The sequence below is a fragment of the Aplysia californica genome, unplaced genomic scaffold (assembly GCF_000002075.1).
Source record: "Aplysia californica isolate F4 #8 unplaced genomic scaffold, AplCal3.0 scaffold00164, whole genome shotgun sequence".
Lineage (NCBI taxonomy): Eukaryota > Metazoa > Mollusca > Gastropoda > Aplysiida > Aplysiidae > Aplysia > Aplysia californica.
In genome coordinates, this window is record NW_004797434.1 from 520,805 (window position 1) to 546,261 (window position 25,457).

The 25,457-nt window shown below is 38.1% G+C and overlaps 1 protein-coding gene across 1 annotated transcript in view; it reads right to left on the reverse strand.

The window, feature by feature from the left end:
- Nucleotides 1-2,859: 2,859 nt before the first annotated feature.
- The window catches only part of LOC101852848 (gamma-secretase-activating protein), a gene marked incomplete in the record, with an annotated part of 43,879 nt that continues 21,281 nt past the window's right edge, over nucleotides 2,860-25,457 (reverse strand). Inside the window, 16 exon segments of the mRNA XM_013082226.2 lie at nucleotides 2,860-4,427; nucleotides 5,985-6,095; nucleotides 9,377-9,433; nucleotides 14,037-14,127; nucleotides 15,036-15,103; nucleotides 15,925-15,995; nucleotides 16,322-16,370; nucleotides 17,812-17,906; nucleotides 18,618-18,709; nucleotides 19,805-19,900; nucleotides 20,436-20,669; nucleotides 21,026-21,250; nucleotides 21,665-21,762; nucleotides 22,613-22,682; nucleotides 23,284-23,441; nucleotides 24,735-25,018. Of these exon segments, the coding sequence (XP_012937680.1) occupies nucleotides 4,318-4,427; nucleotides 5,985-6,095; nucleotides 9,377-9,433; nucleotides 14,037-14,127; nucleotides 15,036-15,103; nucleotides 15,925-15,995; nucleotides 16,322-16,370; nucleotides 17,812-17,906; nucleotides 18,618-18,709; nucleotides 19,805-19,900; nucleotides 20,436-20,669; nucleotides 21,026-21,250; nucleotides 21,665-21,762; nucleotides 22,613-22,682; nucleotides 23,284-23,441; nucleotides 24,735-25,018 (1,909 nt within the window).

Below are 25,457 nucleotides of genomic sequence, written 5' to 3' on the forward strand. Positions count from 1 at the left end.
AAAAGTATCATTTAGGGTTAGAACCTGTTAAAATCATTGTATTTTTGGAAAACAGTACTTTTTTTTCTTGTAGTGTTAGCCCCCATGTGTTGGCCCAATTTCAACACATTTATTTGTGTTTGACAAAAAGTTTCACATAAATAATATGATTACCAAAGTTCAGCCAATCAATTGAAATCCATAACTCCCCTCAACACATTTATATACAGTACAACACAGATAGGTCGAACACAGAAGACTCAAATTCACACGTCCATCGTACTGTGCCTGCTGTCCCATCTTTTTTTCTTCTTTACATTGTTCACGTATCTCTCAAATTATGGATCCCTCGAACTACCGAGGACGGTCCCAATGCATTTGAGCTATCAGTGTTATACTGTATATTGATATAATTAATTAGATACTCACTGAGGGTAATTGCATCAAAGTAAGCCTATTTATAAAGGAGGTGAAAGGATAAAAAATTTCTAAAAGTAGTAAAAGCGAAAGTCACACAAATGAAACAAAGTAATTTCCCGTATTTATTTGTTGAGCATGTAAAACAAAGCACTGACTATGCAATGCTTGAGAACAGAGCGTATCTTGTGACATACAAGTTAAACAGGTTTCATACTATGACGTATTCTCAAAATGAAGAAAAATGGAAAAGAAACATGACTATCACAGAGGAAAAGAACAATCAGGCCCTTCATCTCTGATTCTGATTCCAAACATACGACAACAAAAAAAGCAACCAAAAAAAAAAAAAGAACACGGCATACAGGTCCATCTAAGAAAAATGAAGTTTATGGCACACTGCTTAACAAAAACATAACAACAAACGATTCGTTGTAATGGCGACAAAACCTTTTTGTCCCCACAGAATAAGTTCATTACACATAGTTTGTCAAAACTATCAGGAAAATGGAAGTTAGGTCATAACTTGAAAGGACATTTGCATACAAGAAAGTACAAAGCTTGTTCTGTCTGATATAAGGCATGATGAGAACCATGTTATCCCTTTAACACATCAACATAGCACTTTCACTATGAGTATACAACCACAACATGTCTACAATGACAGATGAGGTTTTGACGCAAGCATTTATCGACAAGAAAATTATTTCTGACCTCATTAGAGTTACTGGTTAAGGAAACAAAAACTCTGTACAAAAATAAAACATCCCTATTAAGGTAGCAGAACTCTTTTGAATAACCAAACTATGGTCACAATAATAAGAGGTTCTCTCAGACCAAAGTATTCTTGTTGTTGTTGTTGTTGTTGTTATCGATCCAGCAACAGCTGGGCTCTTGCCCTTCTGTCCAATGCCATGTAGTGATAAGTGCAGGTCTGCTACAGTTGCTGTAATGTTCCATAGAGTGTGTTGTCAATGTTAGGTCTCGGAGGGAGAAGGGTAGCTCTGATGTCATTTAAGGATGTACAGTGGAACAGGTGATGATCCACAGTCTCATATGCATAGTCACACAAGGGACACATTGGGGGAGGTTCCGGGTTTATTCTGTTCAAGTGGAATTTGAGCTGTATATGTTCTGAAAGTATTCTTGAGTGGGTGAAATGTGTTAAAGTTAAAACCCAGCAAGTTGGTACAACAAAGGCCACATTTCATTAAGAACCGATGAGGACTACGCACCGCAAAAACACTGAAAAGTAAATGATTACACTAGAATGGCAACCATCTACCAAAGATTTATAATCTTATAAAGGTAATTCATTTCTATACTGAAGCATTTGCGCTTGAAGTCAGTAATTTTTTTAAAGATTCACATAATTTGCTTGAGTATTTTGTTTTGGCTACATTCATTATAATTGAAACATCATGACAGTCTTAACACAATGTGGATGAAAATGGTTTTATTATACGGAAAAACATATCACAGACTAGAAACATTACTACTCAACATTTAAACAAAAATTTTGTGCTCTGCAAATTAGACGCAACTTTTGTTTTAACTCTTTATCTCCCAGCGTTCGAGGTCGGAACTGTTGTGCTGGTGAGCAGCTGAAAGCAGCCCGGGCAGATTCCTTTACGACAACTTAGACATCACATTACTTTTTGACAAACGCCGAAAACAGGTTTCTTTTACCGGAAGTTCTATCATAATAGGTTCACTAGTTTCGATTTTATGACCCTCGGAGATAAAAAGTTTTTAAAAAAGCCCTCACAATAAAACAAAGATCTGACGTGAGATTCATTTGAATTTACCTCATGATACCTCAACATTATAGAAGAACAGCAAATAACAGTCTAATCATTAAGACTTAGTCGTCATTTCTCAAGCCCAGGCTGGCAAGCCCTGGGTTATATCTGCTAATTTTGAGAAAAATAATAATAAATAGCATTTGTATAGTGCATATCCCCGCTTGACAGCAAGCTCTATGCACTTTACACACTATATTATTACCTCAGCAGACCATAGAACACTCAGAAACATTTTCAGCTTCCCGGGAAGCATACAGTGCAAGAAGCTGATTAACTATTTAAACCCCATTTCATTTGACGCTGGGAGCATCCGGCGGTAATAACCTTGTTCCCCATTGGACGCTTGGAGCATCTAGTACTACTAGTGACGACTGTTTCGTTTTATTTAGTGTTAGTTTTTGCTTGTTTTCCGGAACTATTCCAGAACAAACCTTTTTTGTAATGACTAAATCTTCGTTTCCGCCATTTACAAGTTGGAGGCAAGCTTTTGCGGTTATAATGAGACATAGTGCACCAGGTTTAGGTGACTAAAAAGAAATGCTGCGGGAACTGGGGGAAAAAACTCAGGGTTTAAAGAGTTAAGTGCTCAAACACTAACAAACTGACAATATCTTTCACTGTCTATAGCTAGGTACCCATTCCCACCTGAGTGAAGTGAGGAAAATTCACATTAAGTGCCTTTCCCAAGAACACAATGCCACACCCCTGATGGAATTCGAACCCACGACCTTATAGTTGCCAGTTTGAGAGCTTAATCACTAAGCCACCGATCATCCTACTTAGAAATACACGTAGGTGGGTGGTACAACAAGATTAGCCAATTACAGGTGGCAAAAGTAGCAACTAGATATAAAAAGGTTGACAAGGACTGCTCTAACCCTAACACAATGTTCAACATACATAATACATAGAATAGTAACTTCTTGGGTAATGTGGAGGTCTGGTGAAGACACTGCAGTTTTCCATTTTCATCTCTATCTCAGGCTTTCTACAGGGGTCTGGGGAAATTCTTTTCTTTGTTCAGGTATTGACTTCATCTGAAGAGCTCTTCTGCAGTCCTCCTCACCACTTCCCTTCACAGATTAATGGCCCTGGATAGGCATTAATGTCCAGTAAAATGACCAAGCCAGACCAAAGTAAATATATGTCACCTCAAGTAATATGTCCATACTAGACCAAAATAACTTTAAAAACAATCTTCTCAGTATTTCTAACATTACATTCAATGGATCATATCGAAAATAAGTTCGCATCACCTCTATATGAAATAACAACTAAGTTAAAGGTGCGCTATTGGTTTATGACAGCCGCAAAGTCAGTTTGTCTGGCCTGTCGCTATGCCACCATGCAGAAAATAAAAACTTGGAAGATGCGTTTATAGTAGTATGCTCAAGATTTGGTCACCAAAATAATTTAATCTTTTCATTGAACCCTACAGTGCCTATTTAAAGTGCTTTTATAGCCTTTTACCTTTGGCAAATGTATCACACTTTTGCTCAGCATTAATGAGACGAAACAATTATCCTGCCTGTGCTCAGCATTCTCTCAGCTATACAACCCACTTTGAAAACAGTTTGGTGACTCCTGGTCTGTGAGGTAAATCACTAGATCTAGTACAAGCCAACAATAACACCTCTGGTTACAATAATGATGTGCTTTCATAGACTTCATAACTTCTAGCAAGTGTATCACACTCTTTTTCAGATTTAATGTACAAAAGTTTATACTGTAGAGCTATTCAATAAGTTGCATACTGATACTGTTTTATCATAAAGCAATTCCAAAGACTCTCTTCCCATGAAATCTGTTCTATGATCCCAGCAGTTTCATTACAAAGATGATGACTTGATAGACCTGGTCAAATCCACCATATTACTTAACAGATACCTTCAATACGTAAGAGGACAATGCATAGGATACTGAATTCTGGATAAGTCTTTTTCTGGCAAAGTACATGAATAGAACTTGGAAAATAATTCAGATAATCTTTATGGTAAGCTTCACAACCAGTCATACCATTTTTCAACAAACTTACAAATGGCTCATCATTTCTCATACAGTTGAACACCCTGATAAGGACAGACTACTGCCCAGACTTTTAGCACTCAGCTCCAGGTTAAAAATTAACTGTGGACATATCCAAGGTGGTCTTGGTCTTGGTGTGGTACAAAGCCGTATCTTCTATGAGTCCAGTGTCGTAGTTTATGGGCCGACTGGTTGGGATATCTAGGACGAAACAAGAAGATCACTTGGAGGAGCAAAAAAGAAAGGATTAAAATGACCAAACAACTTGTATGTTATTTCTCCAAGAAATAACATTCAAATATATACACAATAAGCAGTGTAAAAATACCTCTGCCTGGAATAAATTGTCTTCTTGAAACTGGTGTTTGCCGTAGAAATAGACTCCATACTAGCTCAATAAACAGGAAGTCTGCAATATGTTCAGTCCAATTATAACTTCACCTCTCAAAGTTTTTGCGATACATGCCCTGTTTCATTCTTCTCTTATCACTGGTCTTCAAAAATATTAATCACCAAACTTAATCTTAAGAAGGCCAGCTTTAAGCTTATGACAACTCAATTTACGAGAGCACCCTGTGAAAACATTAAAATATGTAGCACATAACCACATGCTCTGAAGTGCGGCATAGGTTTTAAAGTTTGACAAGCACATATGTTTTCAGGCTCAAATTTGAGTGGATTTGAACTTCTTCTAAGGGGGTGCACTAGCTCAACAAGTATGGTGTTCCACTGTCAACCCGGAGGGCCATAGTTCAATCCCAGCAAGCATCAGGTCTTTCCTTATGTTTTCTAAACTCCCTGATCCCAGGGTAGGTTGGGCTGAGCACATCTTCTAAGAAAATTATGAAAAGGTTCGGAAGTCCCATTGTGAAAGTTTTGCATTCCCCAGGAAGTTGACATTGTTTTTTTAGTGTTCTAGGGTCTGCTGGGGTAATATTAACAGCTGTACAGCATTCAGAGCTCGTTTTTGAACTAGTTAGAGCACTAGATAAATGCTATCTATTATTATTATCATTTAAAGATTCTTTCTTCTTCTTTTCTTTAATCTATCCTTTCAGCCCAGAGTCCTATCACTATCAGTTCATCAAGTGAGCTGTAGCTGCATACAGAAAGATAGTTTTTTTTTACGGAAATATTTTTCCAGATAGTAAATTTCTTTTTAAATGTTGGTGTTTCACACCCCCATCAACACAATTTAGATCAGTTTAGAAGGCGGGCTTCACGCCTGCTTGTCAAGGCCAACCCTGGGCTGAAAGGGGAACAACATCCCAGCAAAAAACCAAGATACTCATAAAATTTTTCTCCCATATGGGAATCAAACTCAGGTCTCTTGTGTGCGATGGTGAAGTGCCTAACTGCAACACCACAGACGCTGGTCCAGAAAGAGAAAAGGGCACTATGAAAGGTGAAGAGAAAAGTAATGAGCAGCCCTCGCTCAACCACCCACGAAACACCCGAACATGTTCAGTAGGCAGGGAAATTAAAACATACATAAACTGTCAGCCAGCTTTTAGTATGTACTAAGCCCAAAATGCAGAATTTTTTTTTGGAGCAGTTTCTTAAACAGTGGTTTCAGTTGCATGTGTTGAAGAAATATTTTGTTCAAATCCAGGTTCTAAATGTTTTTAAACAAAAAAAAAATACATAAAGTGGGTACAGTTGTTGAGAGACTGAAACAGTTTTTCTCACTCCTGTAAAATTTTGCTTTCAGGGCTTAGTTCATTCTAAGAGCTTGTCGATGAAATGCTATCTACTCACTCGCTGCTAGACTGTCCAGATGCTTCATGAAGGTGTTGAGTGGTGTGAAGGGTGTGCTGTACTGTGCAGAACCGGTGCTATGACGACCGCTGCTCTCCTTTGACTGCCGACCTGGACAAAAAGTTAATAGCAGGTTCTTTTAAGAGTTCTAGAATTCCTCACCAACAATCAGTTAATGTGGTAGGTTGGCATTGGATGGGATGCAATAAAGTTTGAAGAAACTTCATAATTTATGGAGGTGGAACCCATATAATTTATATATTTTTTTTGCTAAAAAAAAATCAGATTTTCTAAGAATAACAACAGACAATGATGTAGAATCAAAACAGATAAAAAAGAACACCAAGAGATACTCATGACTATCTTCTCAATTGAACAACCCCTCCATCCATTTAAAAAAATAAAATCTACATTCCTTGTCAAAAATCATAAAGGATGATAGAAAATTTTTTAAAAACCAAAAAAACTCAAGTTAACAGAATGTTATACAACTTAAGTGAAAAAAATGTCATTAAAACGGGGAACAGTGTAAATGGGAAACAATTTTTCTATCTTAGACGTCTTTTCTATTCCCACAGCAAGAGTAAACCACATTGCTCCCTTTGAAATATCTTTCTATCCATATCTGACAATAGAATGAATGTCATGAACAGAGCTTTGTGCCAGTATACATTTGCAATGCACAACTTTTTTATATATAAGTATTTAGGAGCTTCTCTAGGGCACTTTACAATTTTAAATACTACACTGTCATATATATACAAAAGCAGCAACTAGGGTAAAGTGCACCAGTTTCATCATATTCAGTTAGTGACCTCGTTTCTTGATCTCTCATGCTCCTTCTGTTATTAAATGCAGAATCATGGTTTCATGTCTATCCAAAATTCCAACTTTCATACTTTGTGGAGTAAAACAGGTGATTTGCCAACAAATTACATGGTGCTTCAGGAATAATGTTATCAATAGCCATATAGTCAGTTGTTCCAATTTTGTCATATTAGTACTATTATCGTCATATGCTTGTTGCAATTTCGTCGAATGCCTATGGATACAGTGCAGAAATCCAGAGTGTGGTTACTTTTCATGTTTCTGGTCTATGAATTCAGTTTAGGGTAACTTGCCTATCTTGAAGGCTATTTATTTCTACAAATTCTATTCCTATTTTCAAAAACCCAAGTTCTTAAATTGAAGAAAATAGAAGCATATAAGATAAATTAAAGCAACACTTTCCTAATTTTCAGGGAAAACATGAAAGAAAAAGTTGGTCCCCTTACTCTCTGACAACAAAATCTATCACCATCAAGCCATAATTATAGTTTGGAACATATTTGTGGGGGGAGTTTTCAGGGGAGAGGTAGGACAGGAATAAAAGATGAACACATCATTTTGATAGAGAAGCATACTGAAGGCAAGAAAAAGAAATTAAAAGCACAACATATATATATAGAACCAACATAATATGCTTTTGTAACATATAATTTTGAAAAAAAAAAATTTAACGGCTGTAGACAAAAAAGGCCAAGTGAACCCAGCCCTTCACCAAAAGAGTTTGCGCCAATGACCCTGATTCTAAAAAAGTCCAAACCAAATGCCTGTCTGTCTCGATCGCCCACATCACTTATTCCATCAGAACCTGTCCCCTTTCAACAAAGATGTGCCTCAAATGTCACGTTAAATCCTTAGTTGACTCATAATTAGTGTATTACATACTACAGTGACAGTCTATAAACTGTCATTTCTTTACCACAACCTTTGGTTTCTGCCATTATTTTATTATTTGGACCAAAAAAGACAATGAACTTATGTTAAGATACACATGTATAAATAAATCTATGATGAAATTGCAACACACGAGTGACAAAATTGAAACATATGCCCACAGCTTAACATAACACTCTAAACTTAACAGAAATAAGTAAGTCCAATTCAATTTGAACTTTTCAGACTATCGAAATTAAACTTATTCAAACAAGTCTTCAATTTCATTTAGACATCTTTGTTTACAAGCATCACAATATATCACCTTTAAAAAGAGCAATTATGAGATCTGTCTCTCAATAAAACTGTGATATTGCTCGAAAGCTTAGCAGATGAGGTGATGTCTAGAACTTGACTTAGTAAACAAGGGCTTGTGACTAGTTGCCTGGTGTGTCCAATTATTTGATTGGCCAGAATTTTAAATAGGTTATTCAACATGTTTTTAGCTGTTTATGAAGCAGAAAATTTGGTTTATCTTAAATAGAAGCTGGGAAATAATTACAGAAGGTGTGTTGGGACAAAATTGGACCATGGATGATAGGAAAAAAGAAGGCTCAATTTAAAGGGAGGAAGCTCGGCATGCAAGGGATAAGTATAATGGAGAAATAGCAAAGGCTGGCTTGACAGGTCAACAACATGCTTAAATATGAGAAAAACAAATTTAAAGCCAGCATACACCATAACAGCTAAGAGTGGAAGGAATCTAGCATGCCAAATCCCCCACAAGATAAAATTGTGATATAAACATTTTCCAGTGGCTCCATAGGCACAATGAATATTGCTTTCAATATGTCAAAGACTCTCTTCTTGATCAAATGTTCAAACCAATGCCCAGAACCTTTTTTCATATCACTGACTGATTGGTCAATAATTTTAGAAGTACAAACCCAAATAAAGTGAAAAAAATTATAAGTTTGGAGTAACGTAAATGTATATTCTATAATTCTTTATAAAATGTGGGTGTTCATATGTCCCCATCAACACAATAAGGATAATTTAGAAGGCAGGCTTCGACCTTCACCATGAGGAGCAAACAGGGCTGAAAGGGATACAACGTCCTGGCACATAGACCGACATACTCCACAAAATTCTCCTCACAAGGAAATCAAACTCCGAACTTCTGTATGCCATGGCAAAGCGTCTATCCACTACACCACAGATGCCAGTCTGCAATTCTTGAAATTTATTCCAAACTCAACATTGTCACAAGGAAACTTGTACTGAGAGTTCTAAATAGTTTAATTTTTATTAACCCTATCCGTACGCCCTGGAGTCATTTTGTACCCCCAAGGTTGTATTCTTCACATTTTAGAATACTTCTAGCGTGAAGATCTCTTTCAAACTTTCAGTATTTCTCAAAAAATCCTTTTGACAGACTACTATGCAAAGTGATCGAATCGGATTAACGAGTAAATTTTCTCTTTGGAAAGTGGTGGCACAGAGTTCCCCATGTCGTACGAATAAGATAGTAAAACATGACGTACGGATGGGGTTAAACAAAAAGCATCAAAAACGACAAATGAAACAAGCGTCAAATTTGTGGTTAGAAGAAAATGACAAATTAAGTAGAAAACAGACAGGATCATTAAGATATATGCCAAAGAAGACAGTAAAGTAATCAACGCAGTCCTGACCCGTGAGACCTTGACCTTGCCCGCTATCTGGAGGCGCCATCGGAGTAGGTTGCTGTCCTGTAACATGTGACAACCACCGAAAGCACAATAGTGAGAAGTAACATCAACGTGATCAAAACAATCATGGAAGAGGTGTGAATTGGGTGCAAATGAAGTTCAGAAAAACAAACAAACAAAAAGAAACACCCACAAAAACACCCACAAAAAACCAGACAAAACAAAACAAAAAAACCCATACGCTTCAGATCAGACCTGTGTCTGGTGGGGTTTCTAATACGGTCTCTAATATGTCTGAGCAGACAAATAGTGCTTGAGGAAGCAACAAAAGAAAGATAGATCAAGACAAAAGGATCCCTTTTAAAAATGAACTTTTGACATTTGTAGCCTTGTTTGTCTGGCTTGTAACTCGCTGTACAAAAGTAACAATTATGAAAGAGCCTTAGTGAAAATTCTTGCTTAAAAATAATAAATATCACAGCTTACAGTCAGATATAAATAAATGTTCCACAAGGGAAGTTGCCACAGTGACAGCCATGAGTGCCAATTTCCTCAGTTGACAACATTACTAGAATCTCCCCATAAAATAACACGTGACAAATTTTTCATTTCACTTTCCATTGATTGGTAATATGTTATTGATCTTAATGTTGTTGTTGTCATCGATCTAGATTTCCATAAATCAGGGTTTCACCTGAATCTTAAACATGTCATATTGATCCCCTTTCAATCTTATTCAATCTCTGAAAATGTCAGTTTCTAACTCTTTCAACATTATCTTCTCGTTTGGTTTTAGTATTAGTAGGAGTCATACAGCCCTTACAACACTATTAAGTCATACAAGTGCCGAACATTAGAGGTGTTACAAAAGAGCAATATACAAAGAAAAGAAAGAGGGGGAGATAATGATGAAAGATGTTTAGTAGGAAAAAGCACTCGTCAACCATCCACGAAATACAGTCAAACCTGCTCTTATGACACCTGTATAAGACAATCACCTGTAAAAACGGCCACTTCCCATTTCCCACTTTGTAATTCTTTCACATTATAAGGACACTGAGTAAGATCTGTACCCATCTAAGACAACCCCTTTTTCTCCTCGATTTTGGATGGTCGTCTTGGACAATTTTGACCGTAGTAAACACAATATACATGAAGAACCCATACAAGTAAAGTACAACTGAACTAAATATAAAAAGTAATTAGTTTGACCCGTATTTACTAGATATGTTATGAACTGACCCTGAACTGCGAACACGAAGGACAGCATAGTAATTTGATCTGCTCATCTTTTTTAAGCACTGAGGCTAAAAATCAATACTTCATTTTGAAACTATATATAAACAGAACATATTTTACCGGATGAGTATTGTTTTAAACTGAATAAAGGTATATGTGACAGATTCTTAAACTTCAAACACTGTTGAACTTTGAACTTCCCAATTGAACAAATAAGTAGTCTGTTGACTTTTATAAGCCCATATGTATGGTTTGGGAAAAATTGTACGGGTACAACTGCAACTAAATTCAATAAGAGATGTCCCTGATTAGAGAAGTACAATATAAAAAGAAACGGCTCATCTGTTGTTTTGTTTGATAAAGCTTTACCTCTAAATTACAATCCAATACTGATTGGTGGTAAATAATCATATATTTCAGCATGAATGATACGTCAGTCAAAACAGCTCCCATCATTTTTGCAAAAACGGCCACTCGTTTTAAATTCATTAAGGAGAAGAAGTGTTGAAATAGTTGTTAGTTTAAAACAACATGTTTTTATTTTCTAATTTAGTAAGAGTTGTAAGGCACTTGCAACACAAATAGGTAATTTTAGTATCGAAGATTAAAGGTGTTACTGAAGAGCAGCACACATAAAAAAGGAGAAGAGATTAGGATGTTAGATGTTTGATAGGAAAGAAAGAAAGAAGAACGAAGAAAACAAAATGCGAAAGAGAAAGCTGATATCAAACTGAACCGTCACCATGTTAGACAGGAGTTGACAAGGAGAAACACCATGGCTGATATGGTCAGTGTGAGCTGAAACATTTTTTTTGGTGCTCAGTAGTTTGCCCTGCACTCTCATCAAGACAATAATAAAGAGAGGTGCAGCACCTACTTCACCACCTATATAACAATATCCATTACTTCACATGGGTTTCTTTTTAAAAAATTTACATTATTTTTTTTGTGCCATACCTACTTCACCACCTATATGACAATATCCATTACTTCAGACAGGTTTCTTTAAAGTTAAATTAAAAAACAAAATTGGTTGTTATGAAAAACCAAATATGATCAGATTGTAACTTTACTTATCGAGATCTCAACTGCTGGTTAGTTTAGTGATTAGGAAGAATCCTTGCTTTGGGACACTTTGGCCAGACTCTTACATCTGGCTTGTTTGCAAATTAAGGTATTTCTCAATGTTGAAATGTGAAATAGTACAGGTTTTAACATCCCTATCAGCACTATTAGGTTATTTAAGAGGTATCGTGGGACTTTAGAGTTAAATGTCTACCTCTGAAAGGACTGAGTCAAATAAGAAAGTCATGGAAAGTGCCGTTCCTAAAGAAATAACATCAGACTGAGCTGAGCCTCAAATCCCTGAACCCACAATCTCACAATCACCAGTCTGATAGCCTTCTTTTTTTTTTTTTGTAAGTTTTTTACGGCGCTCGCAACTGCATAAGGTCATATGAGCGCGCGGGACACACCTTATATTTTCAGTAGGTAGTAAATTTTGAATTTTGCTCGGGTGGCGGCCGAAGCCTACCCTTATCGATTTTAGACCACCAAGGGATCTTTAACGTGCACACTTGCACACGGGCCCTCCGAGATTTTTCACCCTTGTCCGAGAAGGCTAGGTGTAGATCTTTCCTACCAGAAGATCAGGGGTGTGGCAGAAAGACAGCAGTAAGGAGGAGCCTAGGAGTAGCAGTAGAAAGGCTGCAGAAAGTCAGGAGCCCAGAGGAAGGAACAAAGGAGGTGAGGGGGTGGGGGCAGAAAGCAGACGACAGAACATTGCTGGAGAGCAGGAAAGGAGGGGACAGGAGACAATTTTAGAGAAGAAAATTTTTCGGTCGCTACCCGGATTCGAACCCGGGACCTTTGAATGAGAGGCCAACACCTTAACCTCTAGGCCACGAGAGCCCCTCTGGTAGCCTAACCACTCACAATGTTGATAACATTATTATAAATTTGATTATAACTGGTTGAGTATAACCTATATAGTCACATGACTGAAGCTTTTTCAAGATACTACAAATTTCTTCAACCCACAGTGCCCTGTATGTAGGACAGTAAAAGCTTTGCTGCTCTGTGTGTGTGTGTGTGTGTGTATGTGTGTGTGTGTGTGTGTGTGTGTGTGTGTGTGTGTGTGTGTGTGTGTGTGTGTGTGTTTGTGTGTGTGTGGTGGTGTGTGAGTGAGAGAGAGTGTGTGTATGTTTGTAAATATTAATTACAAGTCAGGCTTTAAGACTTCAATAATAAAAAAAAGGTTGCTGTGATTTGATATTGTTGTTGTTGCTATCGATCCAGCAACAGCTGAGCTCTCGCCCTTCTGTCCAATGCCATGTAGTGATAAGTGCAAGTTTGCTGCAGCTGCTGTGATGTTCCATAGAGTGTGTTGTCAATGTTAGGTCTCGGAGGGAGAAGTGTAGCTCTGATGTCATTTAGGGCTGTGCATTGTAACAGGTGATGATCCACAGTCTCATATGTATAGTCACACAAAATTGCTATGAATTAAGGCCCCTACTTTCAAAATTTCATACACTCTTTTCCGATAATTTTCCCATCTTGTTTCTGGGGGATCTGTTGTTGATCTTCTTTATGAGAAAAAATGAATAGGTCTCTGAACAGATTGTACTTCAGAAGTAAAAGACAGGTCAGACCTGCTCTAATGACCACCTGTCCAACACAACCACCTGAACTTGTAGCGACCACTTACGGCTTACCCCTCGCGTTTTTCCCCATGTGAAAATGACACTGTCCAAGAGAACCACCTGTTTAAGATGACCACTTTTCTCCCCTACAATGGGTGGTCGTCTTGGAAAAGTTTGATAATATATTGTTAGCAAAAAGAGCATTGTCCTTGTATAGCGTTGAAGTGGCAAAAAATTGATTGAAACTGTAGAAGCATTTGAAAAAAAGATCCTCTCATCAAGATAAAGCCCATAAGAATAGAAAGAAAAAAATATATGTGAGCCAAAAGTGCTATTTGCATCAAGACATTGCATGCAGACAGACTGTGAAGTACCATAGGCTAAAGCAGACCAGAACGAAAGCAGCGAAATGCCACAACCAAAAGCAGTGCTACAAATTGTGGAACATAATAAAGTACAGTATCTCAGTGAACAAGAAATGAAAAATAGCGGTACTACACACTACACTATATACAAATATTTATATTCCTTTTCAAAACCATAGAGCCTACTATTATGAAATGAGTGAAGAAATGAAAGCAATATCAAAACTCATATTTAGCTAAAATCCTCGGAAAAAAAAAATTCATGCTTCATCAAAATTTCTTTTAAAGTCTGACAAGACTCATAATAATATCAAAGTGATATACAATACTACAAAGAATACTGATGTACTGAGAATTAAGACACGATTTGAAGAGCTATAAGGACTAAAAATAGAAACCCCCGACACATCGACTCACCACGCAGAAGGATCTGCGCCACCTGTTCCCGAGCTTTTCGCTGCTGTGTGATTGGATGATTCCAACGCTCAAAGCACTCCTCAGCAAAACTCTGTGATTAGACAGTGAGTGAGCATAACCAATCTCAGACAGCTATCTCAAACAAGATCAAAATTCAAAACTTGTCATACTTTCAGCACAAATATCAACTCTTCAAGCATTGAAAAAACTTAATGTTTTTAGCAAGCGTTTTACAGCACTTGCAACACAGTTAGGCCATGTAAGTACTGAAGATTAGTCACAAGAGAATAACAAACACAAAAAAAGGAAGAGAGATAAGAACGATAGATGTTTTACAGGAAAGAATGAGCAGACCACACCAGAGCACCTGCTAACCACCCACCATTGAAAAAAGGTACTCGCTTTCTTAATAAGGAATTCATTATAAGTCACAGCAGATGTAACACAAGATGAAACAACAGATATAACACAATCAAAACTGAGTGATTGCAGAGGTGGTAGAAAACATCAGCAAAGTACAGAAAAAAAAAGCTTTTATTCTCAACAGTCTGAGAGAAAAGATCTGCACTGATGTAGAGACAATGATTTTCCATAGCAGGAGATCACTGAGCTGGAAGAGCATATAACTGTAGTACTAGCTTGCTTCTGCTCTTTACCCTTCAAAAGAAAAACTTTGATCTTCTTTCCTCCAAAAACGGATCAGCCTCATTTGAACATGTCTCAGTAAATTTCTGATAACAAATAGAAAAAGCATTTCCAGCTAAATTCATTACAGATCAATAACGTGCCCACTTCTTCATCAGTAACATGCACTTAAGACTTCTCCAGTTCTACGTCAAGCAGCTCAAAAAACTACATCGAACAAAATGTTGTCTTCAGTTTTTCTTACCACAATCTTATAATGGACACTGAGTCCAGAGGTCATCGTTTGTATACAAGGCCATTAAAAGCAAAAAAAAACTTACCTTTTACATAGGAAGGACAAGTGAAGAAAATTACCTTTTGTAATCTGGAGATGACCTGAAACTTGATTTGTGGTACTTCGTCGTCTGCGTCATCGGGGAGATCTGGTGAGACCAAAAAGACATTTGTTTAGTTTTAGTAAGCAGCATCTGCAACACAATTAGGCATATATATATAGGTGCCAAAAGATTAGACGTGTTACATGAGAGTAACGAACACAAAAAAGAAGGAGGAGAGATATATAAGGATGATAGATGTTTGATAGGAAAGAAGGAGTAAACCACACCAGAGCACCTGCCAACCACCCACAGGACATTTGTATCATGCCTGAGAAGCTCACTCTACCAAATCATGGTGTTTAAATAAGGAAAAGCACCACTAGGCCCGGCGTAACAGGACTGTTCTTCACCTAGGAGGGGAAAGGGATGACAAGGTGATGTGAATTCCTACAGCTATAGTAGTCATAAATTCGTGGCGCAAGTTATTGTCAAATATGTCCTACACTATCGAACATAGACACTCCAGCTTTGGCACAATGATTTGTATCAGTTTGTCTTAACTCTTTAAGGACGAAACGGACACATTTGTCTAATCAGAAGCAGACCAGAGCCAATGTTTCGGCCCATTTCGAACTGCAGAACACAAATCAGAACTATAGTTTAGTAAACACCTCTTTTTGTCCCTGTACCACTTGAACTATCTAGGACGGGAGGTTGTGGTACCTACAGAAGAAGCTTAAACAATTCAATATACTTTCTCCGACCAGGAAACAATTCAATATAAAATATGTCAAGAAGGAAGGGGGCACTGAACTTGTCTTATTTCCAAAACTTCTTGGGGATTTTTCTCAGATATATACAACATGGTCATTACAACAAACCTACAATTGTCTAAACCATAAAGAGAGTTTAATGGTCAAACTTACCATCCAGCATTTGTAGGATAAAATCTGGGGTGAGGATCAGAACATGATTGTCCACATACTGGAAGAACAGACTGAAACAGAAACAAAAACATCATGGTCAAAACATAATTGTCCAAGTCATTTTTTGTTTGTTTTAAAAAACAAAACAAAACAAAACAGTGCTTACTTAAATTAGTCTTATTACTTACATTGGTCTTGTTATGCTCAATTACAAAATTATATTAAAAAATCAGACTGAAGTTTTACATATCTAATTCAAAACAAAATTCTCCAAAGAATGATGCAAGAGTTTTTAAAATTGGATGCTAGAAACACAGATTCCACATACATATCCACACCAACTCTTCATACAAACACAAAGACAACAAAACATTTCCAACAACAACAAAAAACTCACTGAAGTTCCAAACACTTAAACCCTAGTGCAGTGAAGAAACTTGAGAAACCTGAGGGATAAAGAAGTTGAGAGGAAAAAAGAAATGTCTGATTTTGTTCAAATTTTTTGCACCTGTTTTTAATAAAACTTCAGAGTAGATCTATGCACTTGAACAGTATTATTTTCTTTGATAAAAGGAATTGACCAAAAATAAATAGTACTATATCATTTCGGCAGCAACAATTAATTTAGAAATGTGAACATTGTCCTGAAAGAGAAAATTCATTTTGACTGCTCAGTGAGAGACTCTGTTGTGAGCAAAGAGGTTATATTTAGTACTAGAGTTTGTGACAGTGATGTCACCCACATAAACGACATAGGGGCTGCGTATGTCACCCTGGGACGCTCAACCTCAAGGGCAAGACATGCGCCCGCAGTTCAACAGACGGGTGAGTACTTCTTGAGTCTCACGTGGAGGCATCTTGACGGTCTTAGGAGGAAATCTACAAGCTTGCACTGAAATATGAGGGCAGGACGGTGTTTAATATACTAGAGGATGTGGGGAGCGGGGGCTCTGATTGCTCATGTAAAAGGGGGCACACCAGCTATGCCGATGAGGGTAAGAAGGTCCCCATGTCTGACATGAGCTACGTCATTGCTGTGACCTCTAGTATTATATATAACCTCATTGGTTGCGAGTCACTTTTCAAAAGGGTGTATGGCAGAGCGGAGTCTTGCACAAAGCAGTCCATTAACTTTACATGTGAGTTTTCGACTAGGATTCATAAATAGCTTTACAACATTTTACTATCAATCTTACAAGCAAGAGAGTAACAAACACAAAAAAGAAGGAAGAGAGATAGGGACAACAGATGATTGATAGGCAAGAAGGAGCAATTTACATGCAATTGTGAGTGCTGTAAAACTTTTTTTTTTTAAAACACACAAAAAAAAACAGCCTTTCAAATGCCTGTTGAGATAGTCAAGCATGTCCCAAAGGTAAAAACAATATTTTTTGATTTGGTAAACATTTTACGGCACTTGCAGTACAATTTGGTCATATAAGTGCTGAAGATTAGAGGTGTCACACGATAGTAAAAAGCACAAAAAAGAAGGAGGAGAAAATAGGATGATACATGACTGATAGGAAAGGAAAAGTAAACCACACAAGAGCATCCCCAACCACCCACATTGATATCTAAACTCAGGGAACCCACACGGTAGTAGAAATAGACTAACTCTATCCATACGCCCAAGGGTCATTTTGTACCGCCGGGGTTGTATTCTTCATATTTTAGAATACTTCTAGTGCGAAGATCTCTTTGAAACTTTCAGTATTTCTCAAAAAATCATTTTGACAGACTGCTATGCAAAGTGTACGCATCGGATTAACGAGTAAATTTCCTCTTTGTAAAGTGGTGGCACAGAGCTCCCCACGTCGTATGGATACGATAGTAAAACACGGCGTACGGATACAGTTAAATAGATTGTCCTGACATCCAGACACTCACCTGGAGGCAAGGGGTATCCCATGTCACCGGCTGTCAGGTACAGCCTCTCGTACAGCTGAAACAGCTCGTATTCCTCATCTGTGCCAGGATCTTGTCTGACGGGAGACGAGACACAAAACCACTAATGTATACAACACAGGAGGAAAGATTTGTTTGTTTGTTTGAATAAAGAGAAGCACATTTCTTTTTTGTTTGAAATGAAAAGGTACACACAGCTCTTTCTCGATTTCATGGAAAGAAAGGAACCAACAAAAAATAGTGGATGTTTGTTTGTTTGTTTGAGTAAAGAGAAGCACATCGACACAATAATGGTCCTTTAGTGCTGGGAAAAAGTAAGACAGACAGACAGACAGAAACAATAGAGGGAAAATAAAGAAGTAGGATCCACCAACGAAGCCCTCCAAACACCTGCAAAAAAATATTGGAGGCATAGAACCTTGATATGAACAATTAAAAGTCATCTCATTGCTCAGAGAAACTAGAATCTTTGCACTGCCCTAAGCTACCAAAATGCCTTTTTTCATTTTGGAGCCAAAATCTTTTATTTGCTAAATCAAAAGCCTGATCAGCTACCCTCATCATTGCTTTCCTCACCGTGCACTAGCCTGATCAGCGACCCTTCTTGCATGAAAAAAAATCAAATTGAAACCATGACTAGTTTTTGAATAAATCAGAATTAAAATTTTGGAATTACTCTATTTTAAAATGATTACGCTGGCAAAAAAAACTCTTTTTCTCGAAACTGCTCCCGAAGAAAAAAAGGTGTTTTGTCAGCTTACGGCAGTGTAGCTACGCCGGCAACTTACAGGTTGGGCAATAGTGTGTCCTCCAGCTGATGAGACAGGTTCTGACCACGCAGACTCCAGATGAGATGGCACAGCTGTCTCGACACTTTGGCCTGAGAGCAAAGATTACAGACAGTCTAGTAGTAAGTGTTTTACGGCACTTGCAGCACAATAAGGTCATATAAGTGCCGAACATTAGAGGTATTACAAGAGAGTAACAAACACAAAAAAGAAGGAGGGGAGATAAGGATGGTAGATGTTTGACAGGAAAGAAGGAGCAAACCACACCAGAGCACCCACCAACCACCCACAGCAAAGGTTAAAGGTAAAATGATAAAGGCTATCGGTATTTTTCTTTTTAGGTAGATAGGTGTTTTATTCAGTGTTTAAGGCCATTGGCCCACATGACATAAAACAAACACATGGCTACAGGTATAACAACCAAGAGCAGAGGTCGAAAGCAAATATTTTTTTACAAAGGTAAAAATTCAAGCAAACAAGGGCCCAGGGTAAAGGCTATAGAAATGACAACACAAAGCCAAAGATAACCAAACTCTCTATAAAAATATATTTCAGAGGATTCTAAGTCTACTCCCTTTTAGTTCAGTAATAGGAGAAAGAGTTTTCATGACAGAGCACTAAGAATTATCAGGACGCTGATAAAGTCAATCTGCATAAGTGTTGTTTTTAGTTTGGTAAGAGTTTTACGGTGCTCGCAACTTCAACAGGTCATATGAGCGCCCACTTTAAAGTGTGATATCTCTGAGAAACAATAATCTCATCAGGTAAATTCACTCTAAGCAAAATATACAAAAGCATAAGCAGTGGCTCTACAGTTGAAAAAGTAAATTATTCATCACTAAGTGACTCGAAAACAAATGCTGACGCATTTAATACTTTTTGACAACTTTCCTAGCTCCAGCTCTTTTTCTCTCCTACCAGTAGTCTAAGTGTTCAATCAAAATTATCATATTGGCTTAATTAATTAGAAAAATCATATGCCCCTAGTTTTGACTTTGAAATGTAAACTCATTTCTCAAAATTGGAATATAAATTAATAAAATTTAAATTTGGCTTATGAAAATGATGATAACAACAGAAATAGCTTTAAGTGATGATGACACTTTTGACAGGATGTTTCATAAAAAAGTTAGGAAAAAACAAACAGAACCAAATCTAAAAAGCCTTCTTTGGCAGTTCACTCTTACCTGACAAAACAAAAACTCTTTTGCAACGTTCTTGGCTTTAGACCGAGATTCTTTTCTCAAGAATTTGCTCAAGTGGCTTGTGAGGTGATCTTCTGTCTTATTGAAAAATCAGTTAATAAAGATTAATAAACAGGAATACAGTGATAATTTATTATATTGAAGGGATAAAAGGAGAGATAATAGAATGAAAAAATGTATTTTTAAATATCAAATTAAAATCTAATGTCATACACTTGGAAACAAAGTAAAAAATGGATAGAAGAAGTAGAGAGCTTTGAAAAATGGTCCTCATAACATTTCAGGGTGTCAGAGGGGCACATTTTGTTTATTTACCAGAAAAAGATAGTTTTTCATTACTGTGTCTTAGATTCATCTTAACACATTCTTTTTCTTCACAACATTTTTGTTAGTCAAAGTTCATTACCAGAGTTAGGACAATAATGATAAAGGTCTGGTTATGGTCTCTCTTCGTATAAGACCTTGACTACGCATAGATATAATCAAGCAAAAGGAGACTTTGAAGTGCGCATTTACCAAAAGAAATACATTATTCAAGGTCTACAAACCCTTTTCTCATTTACAAGAAAACTTAGCCTAAGCAGTATGTTTGCCACAACTCATCGATACTCACCATCTTTGAGAGCCTTCGTTTGAAAATCTGGGACTCCTGTGTGATCTTGGTCTGCAGGAACAGAGGGGCCTGCCCCAGCACAGCGTCGATTTTGCTCCGCCTGCCACTGGACGACTCGCTGTGGTCACTGTCTCTCGAAGACTTCTTTCTCAGACCAGGAGGCATCTCAGTGACCCTCAAAGTGTAGACTCCGTCGAAGAAAGAATCTGGAACATGCCTTGAGTCCCACACAGTCTGGGGAAGCAAAAACCTAATGATCCAACAGCTGTCTGTTTTTCATCTTGTAAATTGTAAGGACTTGAAAACCATCATTTACATTTCTTTTTTCCTTTGAAACTTTTAATTTAAGCAATCTTGTTCTTTTTAAACATATTTATCAAACTCCCCTCACTGTCAACACAAAAAAAAAGGATTTGGGAAAGTATAAAGACATGCAGATGTTAAATGTGGCAACAAGTATAAGCTTCTTATGCCTATACAACAAAACACAGAAATAACGGGAGGGAAAAAAATTGAAGAGACAAACTCCAGTTAGGAAATTCCTTTCCTACGCAACTTCATTCTGATATCAATAACCTGCATCATCTTACCTTTCCAAGAGCTTCTTCCATTTCGGCTTGCCGGTACTGCCTCATCAGCGAATCATGCGAGAACTTGGCAGGCATCTCTGTGTGTCTTGACCTCAGTCTCCGGATCAAGGTATCCCAAAAGTCTTCGTTTGACCGATTCTTCTGCTCTCTGCTTGGCCGTTTGTTCAGCTCAACAATTTCCAGGGATGAGTATGAGACGTGAGCCAAACGTTCCCCTGAAGGACTCTGAAGAAAAGAAATCATATTTAAAATGAAATCTTGTCGAAACAGAGCAAAAGACATCTCTGACAAAAAACTGTAAGATTCTGATACAAATAGGTTCTCGTAATGCAAGGCAGTAGATCATGGGTTTGACTTTCAGTTGTGCTGAACAGGATGTTGTATTCATTGGAAAAGTCCTTTATTACATTCACCTCAGTCCACTTTGCTGTAAAAGAGTATTTAACAATCAGAAAGATCAAAACTAGCAAATTAACAATGATGGCATGGCACATTTAAGTTACAATCTTCAACAACAGTTCCTCAAACACAATAGATATTATCTTTTTTTTAACAAACTCTTGAAACTGTATAAACAGCAATTGTTTGAATTATAAGTATTTTCTTACAGCCCAAAACCTTAACTTTCTCTCTGAATACCTTCTCATACTGTCCCCGAAGAGTTTCTATGGATGTGAAGGAGAGAAGATTCAACACTTCCCTGTCCACCTGTCTTTTCATCTCCGCGAAGGTTGAGGCTGAACAACAGGAAAGAGAATAAAATCAAGTTGAGTCGGACAAATGAATCGCACTTTCTCACTCCATCTCTCACTCCCCCATCTTTCCCCCTCTCTCACACACCCCCCTCTCGGTCTCTGTCTCTCTCTCTCTCACTGACTCCCCCCTCTCTCCCTCCCTCTCACTCATCCTTCTTTGTCTGCGTCGTTCTCTCACACCACCTTTTCCCTCTCTTGCACTGTTAGGGCCGAGCTGAGTCACAAACACATGAACTTTTAGACTGACAACAGCAACAAGAACAAACAAGAACAGTACATTTCACTCACAGACTTAAAAGTTCACATTCATTTAACTTTTTATTTCCAGAAATATTTTAAACGTTCCATCACAGAAACACACAATATTACATGAGAAAAAATTCAAAAAGAAGTCGTAAAAATATGTTGCACAGCAAATTGATTTGTTTTTCTTTCACAAGGCATTACACATCCCACTGAATTCCTACCTAAAGAGGATTCGCAAGGATACCCGACATGACTGCCCGCTGGGTGATTGCCAGGAGGAAACAGTATCACACCACCTCTTCACCTGCCCTCCGCTTAGCGACCTGCGTAGTACCTACCTCCCTGCCTCTCCTGATATCCTAAATACTCTATACAGCGACAAAACACAGCAGATAAAAACCTGTAAATTCTTTGCCATATTGACAGGCCGAAGGGCTAGAACTCAGATGGCCGCTGGATCGGAAAAGTAAAGTATAGTAAAGTTTCACGAGGCAAAGAAGAAAACAACAAGACGGACAGCAGTCACATTATGAGCACCGATGGCACAAAAACAATTATAGAGGCAGTCCAAGGAGAATCTACTCACCAACTAAGTACTCTGTGAACATTGTGTTGATCTCAGCATTGGTCACATTCTCACAAAGGACTTCGAACACCTAGATGTGACACATTTGATAAAATTTATAAACTTATATACTTTACGCAAAGAAAGTGTGAGTGTGTGTGTGTGTGTGTGTGTGTGTGTGTGTGTGTGTGTGTGTGTGTGTGCGTGCGTGCGGTGCGTGCGTGCGGTGCACGCGTGCATGCAAGAGTGCGTGGAGGGACACACAAATAGTCAGAAGGTCTCAATTCTGATGATGACAATGAGCAAATAGGCTTTTATTCTTTGGAAAATTAGAAGGAATGACATGTGTCTGAGCTCAGCACCTTTCTTTAGCAAAAGCAACTATTCCCCATAAAAAGCACAACCGTGACCATTTCTTTAACTTACATCATCACCAGGGTTTTATCTCATTTTCGAACTATGCATTTTTTTAAAGACTTAATTGGGTACCCGATGGGTACTCTAGTGTGGTACGCTCCTTCTCTTCTATCAAACATTGACCATTCTCACCTCTCCTTCTGTGTAAACGATTATGTCTGTGCAGAGATAAGGACGATAGATGTTTAACAAGAAAGAAGGAGTAGACCACACCTGAGCATCTGCCAACCACCCATCATCAAAGGTGTAAGCACTATTTTACTGTTGCAACTTACCTTCCGGATGGCCAGAACATCTTTGCAATGTAGGATGAGGTAGTGAAGAATGGCCAGTCGTGTTTGCCAATAGGCATTCCGGAAACTCTCCAGCATGGTGTCCATGTTGACTACAAGCTTCAGCAGGCATCCGCTGCGGTAGTCATAGAGGTTCTGAGCTGTACAAAAAGAATGCACAAAATACTTTCATTTGTTTCTGTTTTAGTAAGCAATTAACACCAATTGCAACACAATATTAGGTAATGTAAGCGCCAAAGATTAGAGGTGTTACAAGAGAGGTAAAAACACCAAAAAAAAGAGAAAAGATAAGGACGGTCGATGTTTGATAGGAGAGAAGAAGCAAACCACATCAGAGCTCCTACCAGCCACCCAATTACTTTGGTTAATACATAGCATTCCCTCAAGACTACAAAGAAGACCCCTCACTCTTAACAGACAGCCAAGTCCAACTGATTTCACAATTTCTTTTTTAATACACTTGCTTTGAGTTGAGTGATTTGACATGGCTCAATTTGGTCAGTATTGTGCACAACGGCATACACACATAAGCAGACATTTCAAGCCCCATACCCCTTTAGTGTGGAATTTTTTTAACAAGTCTTCAAGTACTGTGAGGTCAAGCAAGAGGTAAGAGCTGCACAGTTTGGGGTTGTTTTTTTTGGGGGGAGGGGTATTTTTTAAAAAGAGATCTCCGCAGCTATTTTTCTAACACAAAAACGTACTGATGTACTCAGACCCCCAAAAATGAACTTAACATGTTTTTTAACATAATGGTTGGCAGCCATGAGAGCACTTGGCCACTTTAGGACACTCAGATGTGAGCAAAACTAAAAAAGTGTTCCCGGAAATAAAGAACAAAATTGGACTCACTCGCATTCAAAATCAGCATGTGTGTTGAGACCCAAAGCCTGTTGGACTTTTGTCAGAACACTTCTTTCTATATACAGGTACAGCTGAACCAGCTCTAATGACCACCTGTTTATGACAGACACCAGAACAAAAGGCCACTTTCTACTTTCTCCCTTGTGTATTTTTTACATTGTATTGCTACTGTGTAAGACAGCCATCTATCTTGGATGGCCATTTTTCGCCTCAACAATGGATGGCTGTCTTAAAAGCTTCCACTGTATTTTTGTCTTAACCCAACAAACCCAGGAATATCGGTGTGCGGGTTATTTTCCCCTGCCCCTAATCACCGATTTATTGGTGTGTGCTTGTCTATCATAGAACAGTAGTCCGTACAAGGATAAAAAGGGGAAAAATGACGTTAAAAGGACTTGTAGGTTTGTGGTAACTATTGTAAAGGTCAAAGCAGTTCATGGAAGAGAAAACTGTTTTGAATAGTCTTTTGCGTCTTTTGCATGTAACCATGTCAGCATTTTTTGCTCAGGAAGCCAGAGGACAGGTTATTTTGGGCTCAGGAGACCAGGGTCCATTGGATTAATACTCACTAGTCGCTCCTGATTCTCGAGCAAAAGCCTGGCAAGGCAGGAGAGTCTTCATTGCTGCGCAGCTCTCCGAGAAAGCTGGGATGATGGTGAAGGACAAGGCACCCAGCAGAGGCGTTGTGGTAGACGTGGGACTCAGCAGTGGTAAAGGGCTCAATTGTAGCTCTGGGCTCAGCTCTGGGGTTGTCAGAGGCACTCTGTCAGCAGACAGGGAAGCAGAGATAGTAGACATGGAACGGCTCATCTGAGACCTGTCTGAATCCACATCTCTCTCTTCCTTGTCAAACCTTTGGGAACGGATGTGTAGAAACAAAGTTTTATTAGATGAATATCTTCTCATACTGTTTTGTTTTAGTAAGAGTTTTACGGCACTTGCAACACAATAAGGACATATAAGTGCCGAAGATTAGAGGTGTTACAAGAGAGTAACAAACACAAAAAAGAAGGAGGGGAGATAAAGATGATATACTTTTTATAGGAAAGAAGGAGCAAACCACACCAGAGCACCTGCCAACCACCCACTCTCTCAAACTGTCCCCGAAGAGTTTATATGGATGTGAAGGAGAGAAGATTCAACACTTTCCAGTCCACCTGTCTTTTCATCTCCCAAACACATGATTTACAACAGAAACAAACACAAACAACAGCAAAAACAGAACATTTCACTCACAGAATTTGGAATTCACATTCATTTCATTTAAAACTCATACTCAACAAGCTGAATCA